The sequence below is a fragment of the Papio anubis genome, chromosome 9 (assembly GCF_008728515.1).
Source record: "Papio anubis isolate 15944 chromosome 9, Panubis1.0, whole genome shotgun sequence".
Lineage (NCBI taxonomy): Eukaryota > Metazoa > Chordata > Mammalia > Primates > Cercopithecidae > Papio > Papio anubis.
In genome coordinates, this window is record NC_044984.1 from 26,182,492 (window position 1) to 26,193,149 (window position 10,658).

Below are 10,658 nucleotides of genomic sequence, written 5' to 3' on the forward strand. Positions count from 1 at the left end.
CTTGCCTTTCTTGACTTGACACTTGTCAGTTACTTTGTCAAATGTCCCACAATTGGAGTTTGTCAGATACTTTCTAATGATTAGGTTGAGATTATACACTGTTGACAAGAATACCAAGAAACTATGCTCTGCCGTCAATGCCTTCCATCACAGGTTCAGGATGCCTCTTTTTCGTATGCTTAAAATATTTCATAATTTCAATAGATAAAAAATAAATAAATAGCTGTATTACTCTGGGTTCTGTAGAGGTACAAAATCAATAGGAGGTGGACGGATGAAAGGAAGGAAGGGGAAAGAAGAAAGAAAAAGGAAGGAAGGAAGGAAGGGAGGGAGGGAGGGAGGGAAGGAGGGAGGGAGGGAGGGAGGGAGGGAGGGAGGGAAGGAGGGAGGGAGGGAAAGAGAAATAGAAATAGAAAGGAGGGAGATTTTAAGGAATTGGCTCATGCAATTATGTAGGCTGAGAAGTCCCAAGATCTGCCAACTGCAAGCTGGAGACTCAGAAAAACCCAATGGTATAATTCCAATCTGAGTCTGAAGGCTTGAGAAGCAGGAGGGCTGATAGTGTAAGTGCCAGTCTCATTCCAGGAGCAGAGAAGGACTGTGCAAAATCTCCTTTACTCAGTGTTTTGTTTCACTCAGGCCTCAGTGGATAGGATGATGTCCACCCACATTGGGGAGGGCAATCTGCTTTACTGGGTCTACTGATTCAAATACTAGTCCATACAGAAATACCCTCATGGACACCCCCAGAATAATGTTGAACAAATACTTAAGCACCACATGGCCGAGCCAGGATGACACATAAAATTATGCATCATAACAGCTTAACTTCTAAATTAGAAACTTCCTACTCCGTATATTTAGGTTCCAAATCCCATCAAGTCAAATGGATCTCAGGAAATGTTCCAATTCTTAATTATTATTGGCTTCAGGCCTAAAACATTATAAAGTCACTCCATACTACCATTTCTAAAACTTCGAGAATCTTTATTAAGTTGATCTTGCTTCAAGAGAAAAGGCAGTCTATACTACTTAGATAATGTAATAATTGTAATCCAAGAGAAGCTAGACCTGCAAGTCAAATTAAGGCCCTAAGAAATAAATTAACATGAGGTGTATTGTTAATGAGGACCCCCAAATCCCCTGATCTTATTTTGGAAGCGAAAGTGAAGTTATCATTTAGAATTGACTATATTCCTCAGCATACCATCCTAACAATGATGTCTGTCATTGCTATTTCTATGATGCTTTAGAAAGAAAAACCTAAATGATTATATATTTTTCTATGGCAAAAAAAGAGTGTGTTTCAGGCACTTTCATGACCTGAGTTGTATATACTAAAAGTTGTGTGTACACACACACAGATTGTAGAGAATATATCTGATATGGTTTTGCTGTGTCCCCACCCAAATCTCAAATTGTAGCTCCCATAATTCCCAAGTGTTGTGGGAGAGACCTGGTGGGAGGTATTTGAAACATGGTGGTGGGTCTTTCCTGTGCTGTTCTTGTGATAATGAATAAGTCTCACGAGATCTGATAGTTTTATAAAAGGGAGTTCCCCTGTACATGCTCTCTCTCGACTGCCGCCATGTAAGACATGACTTTGTTCCTCCTTTGCCTTCTGCCATGATTGTGAGGCCTCCCCAGCCACATGGAACTGTGAGTCCATTAAATCTCTTTTTCCTTATAAATAACTCAGTCTTGGGTATAACTTTATTAGCAGTGTGAGAACAGACTAATACAATAGCTCTACAAATATACTGTAGAGAAATGGTATAAATAAGTAAAATTTCAAGTTTTCTCTGAGGGTGCCTCCCTTTGAAGCTCTTCTGTCCTCAGGATCACTCTAAACTTTGCTGGTTTAGGCTGGGAAATCATTTCTTCTTTAAATGTTTATATTCAGTTCAAAGAGCTCCATTTCCATGAGTAATGAGAAAACATAGTTTCCACCCCTACCACCTCCACTCTAGCTGCATGGAGAGGAAACTACTTATGAATTCTTTTCTAGGCCCCCAGAGTTCTGGAAGGCAGTCACTGAGTTTTCATGAAAAGCCAGAGCAAGGACTCCAGATCCCATTATGCCAAAGAGGAAGCTGAATACTTATTTTAAATTTCATTTTAGCCTGCCCCAAATGTGGACACCATTGTTAGGCCAGTCCCGTATACCATGTGCACCTTTTGCAAGTCTCTTAGAACAAGCTGTTCCCCTCAAAGGATTTTCTTCCAAGGAACCAGAACATGGGTTTATTTTGGCCTGGATCAGCTCCTCCAGGAATGTTCCAGGGAGGAGGTGGGTGGTCAGCCTCCTGAGACAAGAGTGTGTAGAGGTCAGGATATGGGCTCTGAGCCAGACTACCTATGTTTGAATCCAGGTTCTGGGTTTATGATCGGGGAATGTGAGAGAGTTATACAACCGTTCATGCCTTGGTTCCTCCTTCTATTGAATGGGGCAAATGATGATACTTAACTGATTGAGTTGCTGTGAGGATTAAAAAATGACATATGTAAAGTGCTTAGTACAAGACCTGGCATATAATAAGTGAAATAAGTGCTAGGGAAAATTAGCCAGGCATGGTGGTATATACCTATAGTCTTAGCTACCTGGGAGGCTGAGGAAGTTTGCTTGAGGCCAAGGAATTTGAGGCTGCAGTGAGCTATGACGGCATCACTGCACTCCAGCCTGGGCAACAGAGTAAGACCCCATCTCTAAAAATAAAAAAATGAAATAAAATAAATGCTAGGGGGCCGGGCATGGTGGGTGGCTCACGTCTGTAATACCAGTACTTTGGGAGGCCGAGGAGTGCAGATCACTTGAGGTCAGGAGTTTCAGACCAGCTTGACCAACATGGAGAAACCTCATCTCTACTAAAAATACAAAACGTTAGCCAGGTGTCGTGGCCCATGCCTGTAATCCCAGCTACTCAAGAGGCTGAGGCAGGATAATTGCTTGAATCCGGGAGACGGAGGTTGCAGTGAGCTAAGACCGTGCCACTACACTCCGGCCTGGGTGAAAAGCAAGACACCATCTCAAATAAATAAATTAATTAATTAATTAATATGAGGGAACATGTGGCTTCTGACTTAAACACCTTCCAGGATTAATCCAGGTCCACAATCACCCAGGGGAGTTGTGGGCAGTCTGTGGGCACCTGTCAGGCTGCATCTGTTGGGTAGTAGAAGCTGCTTCTTTCTAACTCTAAGTCTGCCTATTTCTTCTATCATGTCATCAGAATTCCTTAAACATCTTATTTAACAGAATATACAAATTTAAGTCAGTTCTACCGTGAAAAACCTGAGAGTGAGTCATGGCAAACTTTAACTGTAATCTTGTAAGATGGAAATGGAGATAGACAAATAGTGGGAAAAGATCTTAAGAAAATTGATGAATCCAATAGGTAGGTCAGATAAGCATTTCTTGGTTTTCTGCTTTCCATTTGTAAGCATGTCTGTGTGTGTGTGTGTGTCTGTGTGTGTGTGTGTGTGTGTGTGTGTGTGTGTGTGTTTATACCCATGGCCCTTATTTAGAGCTGTAAATCTCCTAAGTACAGGAACCACCTGCCACCTGACAAGAGAGAAGTAACCTCCATGCATTTGTCCTTCTACCCTCAAGAGGGATCCTCTTCAGCCCAGGATGGTATAGACATAGATTATTTTGGAAACAAAGGGATAGATTTTGTGGCTTTCTATCCCCTTTTTTCCTTTTCCCTTTCCACATTCCTGGCTCTAACTTGGTTCTTTCTATTGCCATGGTAACCAACAGTCTCAGAACACAGACTTCTGACAGCTGGACTTTTAGCCACAGAGACTCGGGATGTGGAGGATTTCTCATGTCTCCCCTTTTGCCTCAGGAGTTAGCAGCACTTCTTCCATGTGGGCAGCCACCAAGGCAGGGTGTGACTGTGTGTGTGTGTGTGTGTGTGTGTGTGTGAGAGAGAGAGAGAGAGAGAGAGAGAGAAAACGCGCACATGCGCATGTGCATTCTTCCAGCCCTACTTTGGGGCTTCACAGAAAAAGCTGGACTAAACAGTGCCATCAGATGGTGGGAGGATGGGCATCTAAATACCAAAACCTTTCTGGAAAGTAATTTGGTATCAACTACCACAAGACTTTAATATATTTGTGGGGTTTGGTCCATTAATCCTACATATAGAAAAATAAGAGACATACTCTTAGATTTATGGAAGATTTATGGAAAAGTGGGTTTACTAGAGATTTATTTAGTAAAGGCAGTAACTACCACCTAATTGTCATTAATAAGAAGTGGTTAAAAATTGCAGAGTAACCATATATATGTTTGTTGTAGGCTATGGGATAAAATAATTTCAGTTTCAACTGATGTCATATCCACACTTACATATATGTATATGTGGACATATTGTATAAATGTACAGATAAGTATATGTGTGTTTATATAAACAGAAAAGATAAGGAAGTCCATCAAAATGTTTTGATAGTTATCATTATCTTTAGAAGGTAGGACTATAGCATATTTACTTTCATCTTCATACTTTTCTATATTTTTCCAATTTTATGCAATGATCATCCTTTTCTTTTATGACACAAGATCTTACAACCATAGTAGGACAAATGTTGAGAAGTGGAGATGCTTAGTAGAGAGTATTATAACACAATGAAATAAGTTTTGAAAGGGAGAAGGCTGCCTCTTCTGCCCTTCACTGAGAGATTATAAAAATTGGATAATACTGGCCGGGCCCGGTGGTTCATGCCAGTAATCCCAGCACTTTGGGAGGCCGAGGCGGGTGGATCACAAGGTCAGATCGAGACAATCCTGGCTAACACAGTGAAACTCCTTCTCTACTAAAAATACAAAAAATTAGCCGGGCATGGCAGCACATGCCTGTAGTCCTAGCTACCTGGGAGGCTGAAGCAAGTGAGTCTCTTGAAACCGGGAAACGGAGGTTGCAGTGAGCTGACACCACACCACTGCACTCCAGCCTGGACAACAGAGCAAGGCTCTGTCTCAAAAAAAGAAAAAAAAAAGAAGATTGGATAATACTTCTATCTAAATGGGGTAGTACTGAATAGAAAAGGGAATAGGGCCGGGTGTGGTGGCTCATACCTACAATCTCAGCACTTTGGGAGGCCAAGGTGAGTGGATCACCTGAGGTCAGGAGTTTGAGACCAGCCTGGTCAACACAGTGAAACCCCATCTCTACTAAAAATACAAAAATTAGCCAGGTGTGGTGGCAGGTGCTTGTAGTCCCAGCTACTCGGGAGGCTGAGGTTGCAGTGAGCCAAGATCGCACCACTGCATTCCAGCCTGGGAGGCAGAGTGAGATTCCATCTTAGAAAAAAAAGAAAAAAGAAAAGGGAATGGATAAGGTTTTTGTTTAAGTACTATGATTCTCTTCTCCCCAGTCCCATCTATTTTTTTCTTTTTTCTTTTTTTTTTTTTTTTTAAGCTTCTCGAGTTGAGAGAGATTTGTGCCTTTGAACTCCATGGCATATTCATCCTCTAACAGCGACATAGAGGACTACAGCTCCAAATCCAATTCCAACCTGAGCCTCTCTGTGGGCTATTTCCCCTGTGAGGACACCCCCTGTGAGGACACCCCCTGTGAGGACACAACCTCCTGTGAAGACGCAACTTCCAAGGATCCTTCCATCCACTTTCTCCCTCCCATCCAAGGGGCATGGGGGACTGAAAGGATAAGGAGATGCATGAAGAGACAAGACCAAATTCAGGATGAACCAGAGCAGTTTTGCAAACTAAGCATCTTCCTAGCCTGGGATGTGGACGTCAGCTCCAACAACACAGACTCAATAGCTAATAGGCTTCTAAATGGAGACAACCAGTGGATAGATGAGTTACCAAAAGAGAGAACAAAACTGTCTGTCAGCAAACTGAATAATCTTGTGCAAGAGTTTCAGACATTTCTAGAAAATCTGAAAGATGATGAAGATGATGATGCTGTATTTCCTGAAATGACTCAGAAAGATTTCCAGCTGTCCGGCGGCTCCCCTCCGGAAATGGTTCAGGTCAGTCATCAAGAACATGATGCTTGTCAAGACCTGCCCAAGTGCAAACCACCAGAAAATAAAGATGTTATGCAGTCTCCACAGACTCCTCTAAGGCTTAAGGAACATGAGCTGGCTGAGGAGAGCAGAGATGCCTCACAGGACAGCAAGGGATAGGCCTGGGTTGAACCACAGAATCTTACCACCACTGGGAGGAGACAGGTCCCAGGGAGTCTGACATGATACCAGTGGGAGACAGATAACAAGGAAGGGAGTCAGGGTGAAGCTGTAGGGAAAAGACTGAGGAACGCTTAGGGAAACAAGAGGGTAGCAAGCAAGGAGAAGGGCTAGCAACTATGTCTCCCTCCCCACTAAAAACATATATGTTTAGTATTAATGAGCATTGAAACTTTGCATTGACACTTGGGCTATTTTTGGTAAAAGGATGTGAGTTCCACAAATGAGTAAATGTTGACTTGGCTGCTGTCATGGTTACACCTACCTAACACATCCTTCATTTTCATGGCAGATGATAAGCCAGGCAACTGCCAGCCAAAGGACAAGTGCTCCAGAGATCTCCTCAATCCTGTCAGAGCAGCCGGAGAAGGATGACACTCCTTCCCACACACAGGCCCAGTGCTGCCTGAACTTTGGGTGGGCCTTCAGCTGGCTGAGTCAGCGTATCCTCTCCCCTCTGCTGAGGAGAGATCACCCTGTGAAGGCCACCAAGAGTCCCCATCGGCCAGCACCAAGGAAAGGACTCTTTCACAGAGGCAAGAGAATTCAACCTCAAGAAACTCTTGAATTAGGACATCCCATACAGACAGATTTTTAAACTTTTTGGAAAGTTTAAGATAATCCATAATGGGGATTCCATTAATAATCCCCACCAGTTTATTTTTTCCTCAATAAACAAAATAAACGCTCTTGTTACCCCATGTCTTCCTCTTCCAGCATACCATCTTGACTCACATTTCAAGCATATGTGGGCCAGGCGCTGTGGCTCACACCTGCAATCCCAGCGCTTTGGGAGGCTGAGGCAGGTGGATCACCTGAGGTCAGGAGTTTGAGACCAGCCAGGCCAAGACGGCAAAACCCCATCTCTACTAAAAATACAAAAATTAGCTTGGCGTGGTGGTGGACGCCTATAATCCCAGCTACTCAGGAGGCTGAGGCAGGAGAATCACTTTAACCTGGGGGCAGAGGTTGCACTGAGCCAAGATCACGCCACTTCACTCCAGCCTAGGCAAAAGAGCGAAACTCTGTCTCAAAATAAATAAATAAATAAAATAAAAAATTAAAATTAAAGAAAATTTTTAAAAAAGAAAAGAAAGTATATCTGTTGTCTAGGAGACAAATTTATTCTCAGGAAATTTTAAGTAGTATTATGCTTCCTAAACTGAAGTATTGTTTTTCTCTCCTCTCACCCATTCTTACTCTATTTTACCCTAGTTTATCTATTTTATGTGTTTTAACCTATTTTATCACTAACCCAAATCCCAATTTTCAGTAGGCAGCAGCGTGACCCATCAGATTTCCACAGTGGCAGGATGATTTGGGTTGAACTTGCAGGGCTTGAGCGAGTGGCAGTGGGTAGTAAGTCACTGAGGAAATTAATTTTCATTTCAGGAGCTCGGACAGCAGTTCTGATACTCCCCAGAGACCTGACGGGTTCTAGCATGTGTTGCCTTGACTGTAGTAGTGGCCCACTTAGGAGCAATGTGAGGACTGTGAACACTACTTCACCACTCTAAGTCTAGCTGTCCTCATTCAAAAGATGGGGAAGATAATAATACATACTTCACAGGGTTAGTGTGAGAGTTTATGAGGTAACACAAGCACTTGATAAATATTATTACTGTTGTTGCAAGTAGACATTCTACTGAGGAACTCTCCAGACAACTTGTTCAAGGGATATCTAAGAATGAGAGTTAATTAAGAGTCAATTCTCGTTGCAACATTTCCCACACAGAGCAGTATTTACCAAAAGTTCAGGGTTTTCAGCAAATCTTAACCAAGTCCTCTCCCAACCCATTCCATTCTGCCCTCTGAAACTCCTTTGCAATTGTCATTGAACGTTCCACTAAATGTCAACTTCTTTGAGGAAAGCTGCCCTCAGCCTTCTTGTCCTGACTCTTACCTCCCCAGCATCTCTACCATCCTCTTCATTCAACCACAGGTTCACTCAACATCCTCCTTCTTCTACTGGCACTACCATCCTGTGTGACCTTCAGAGTTTATGTGGCAAAGCATATGACTCCTCAGTTTCAAATTCCTTCCTTTCCTCAATTTCAATTCCCTATCCCTCTCCTTCCTCTCTTCTTCCTTCCTTCTACAAATATTTAGCAAATAGGAGTGCCAGATACTTTTCTAGCTTGCAAAAAAAAAAAAAAAAAAAAAAAACCCTCACTCTTTAGGCTCAAGCAACTTATTTAAGACATAAAGTCAGGCAAACATATGATTATAAAGGGTGTGAGTGATAATACTCTGTAGTGAGTAAAAACTGAGTTCTAATGAAAAAAATAACCCATTCAGCATGGGGAGGTTGGTTGTAAAAGGTTTCCTATATGAGATTCTTTGAGTTATAAATGAGATTATTTAAGGTGGAGGACTTTAACTGACTTTAATTAGTGTGGAATGGAGGTATGAGATCTTGACTGGTTAATAATGCATGTGAAAGACGGTGTGGTGAATATGGCCCAGGAAAGGCAGTACAGTAGGAAGGAGGAGATTAAAAAAAAAAAATAGGGGCCTTTTAGGAATATACACTCAAGGTCACACCCTGAGACCTCTCACTTCTTCTGCCTCCCTGAGAACACCTGCCTAACCCACAACTCACTTGAACACACTCCTCCACCTTTGCCTGCTCTTTGACTTCACCAAGATTTGGAGTCCTATCACCACACCCGTTCCCCAACTTCCATCCACTTCTGTCTAGATCCAACCCATACGCCTCCTTCCCAAACTTGGCATGTCTACCACATCTAGTAACATCTGCCACACCTTGCCCTTCTCTTCTCCCAAATCTTAAAATCTATACTTACCAAGTTCCCCAAGGGGACCCTCTTGCTCCTCACTGCAGCCAACACACAAAACCATAGCGATTTCCCTCTGCATTCCCTGACTGCCTGGGAAACTCATCCTTAAAGATCCTGCTCTAGAGTTACTGTGGGACAATATTGATCCCTCAGGAAAAGGATCATGACCCTCCTTTAGCTGCCCCCTAGTCCCTACACTGCCACTTTCTTGCCACGACCTGTACTTTTCAGTCCTCTTTATAGATCTATTTTACCTGTAGACTGTGAGCTCTCAAGGGCAAGTACCAGGTCTTAGTTCCTTTTTATTGCAAATCCTAACACAGTGTGCCAGGTGCAGTGGCTCACGCCTATAATCCCAGCACTTTGAGAGGCCAAGGTGGGTAGATCACTTGAGGTCAGGAGTTTGAAACCAGTCTGGGCAATATGGTGAAATGTTGTTTCTACTAAAAATGCAAAAATTAGCCATGTGTGGTGGCAGGTGCCTGTAATCCCAGACACCTGGGAGGCTGAGGCAGGAGGATCATTTGTACCCAGGAGGCAGAGGCTACAGTGAGCTGAGATAGCACCATTGCACTCCAGCCTGGGCGACGGAACGAGACTCTGTCTCAAAAAGAAACAACAACAGAAAAGCAAAATCCTAACACGGTGTTTAGTACTGAGTAACCTAGCTCTCTGACTTTATGTAATTCTTTGTATGTTCTTAATACATCCTGTCTATATAATTTTTAAAAAGTTAAATACAACAGCTTAAAGAGTTGCTATTCTTTAAGTCAAAAGTGACTGGACAGGTAAGAAATAGGACTGAAAAGGGAGGCAGACAAGAAGAGAACATGGCCATCAAGTAGAAGTCAAGTGAGATGGCAACCTATCAATTGAGAAATCTATTAAGACTAAAGGAATTCAGAAACTAAATTGAAAATTTAATTCAACAAATATGCCTGGAGCCTTATTGTTGCTTTAGACTAGACACTGTGATAGGCCTGAAAGAAAGATGACATCTCTTACTCTCAAGAGACTTGCAACCAGTTTTATTATTTTAATTCTTACTCTAGTAATTAAGATCTAAGAAAAACTCCACCAAAATACTTTAGAAGACTGTCTACACAGAATAAGATGCACTGTTCTTTAGTAAGATTTCTGACAAACTTGTGTTTATTCATCAGTGTTTTATAAACCTGCTTGGCAGGTATGAACCTGTCCCTAAAATTTAAGCAATGTGCTTTGCAAGCCTTTACAATAAAGTAAGCCTTCCATACCCTTTGAGGTTGAGTGTCATGCTATATACTAGAAAGCAGAACAAAGTATTTTAAAATAGGAAATATCTCAGTATCTCTTCATTATAGTTTCAAATATGTTATCAGCCAGGCACAGTGGTTCATGCCTGTAATCTCAGCACTTTGGGAGGCCAAGGCTCAAGGATCACTTGAGCCCTGGAGATTGAGACTAGCAAATTCACGGCTCCAGAGGATGCATGGGTACAAGTCTAACTGGCCACAAGAACAGTGTCTAAATTCCTCTTATGAAACAAAAGAAAAATAAAGCAAATTATAAACGATTTCCTAGAGAGTGCTAAAGTCCTTACTCCAATAATAAAGAACAATTTTGTTGACTTAAAAGGAACAGTTAATTGCTTCAAAAATA

At 42.1% G+C, this 10,658-nt stretch overlaps 1 protein-coding gene across 4 annotated transcripts; it reads left to right on the forward strand.

Annotated features, from left to right (window-relative positions):
* Positions 1-3,781: 3,781 nt before the first annotated feature.
* On the forward strand, positions 3,782-6,917 carry C9H12orf71 (chromosome 9 C12orf71 homolog). 4 transcript variants are annotated; one of them, XM_009180425.4, is made up of 3 exons: positions 3,782-3,870; positions 5,424-6,000; positions 6,509-6,917. In XM_009180425.4, the coding sequence occupies exons 2-3, from the start codon at positions 5,461-5,463 to the stop codon at positions 6,812-6,814; spliced, it is 846 nt and encodes a 281-aa protein (XP_009178689.1). In that variant the 5' UTR covers positions 3,782-3,870; positions 5,424-5,460; the 3' UTR covers positions 6,815-6,917. The 4 variants fall into 4 exon arrangements, with proteins under 4 accessions (XP_009178689.1, XP_009178690.1, XP_017801246.1 ...); XM_009180426.4 differs by having other exon boundaries at positions 3,803-3,891; XM_017945757.3 differs by having other exon boundaries at positions 3,805-3,886.
* The last annotated feature ends 3,741 nt before the right edge of the window (positions 6,918-10,658 follow it).

Coding starts and splice junctions, on each gene's coding strand:
- C9H12orf71 (XM_009180425.4), top strand. CDS start 5,461: ATGGCATATTCATCCTCTAACAGCGACATAGAGGACTACAGCTCCAAA. Junction 6,001..6,508: donor CCCCTCCGGAAATGGTTCAG/GTCAGTCATCAA, acceptor TTTTCATGGCAG/ATGATAAGCCAGGCAACTGC.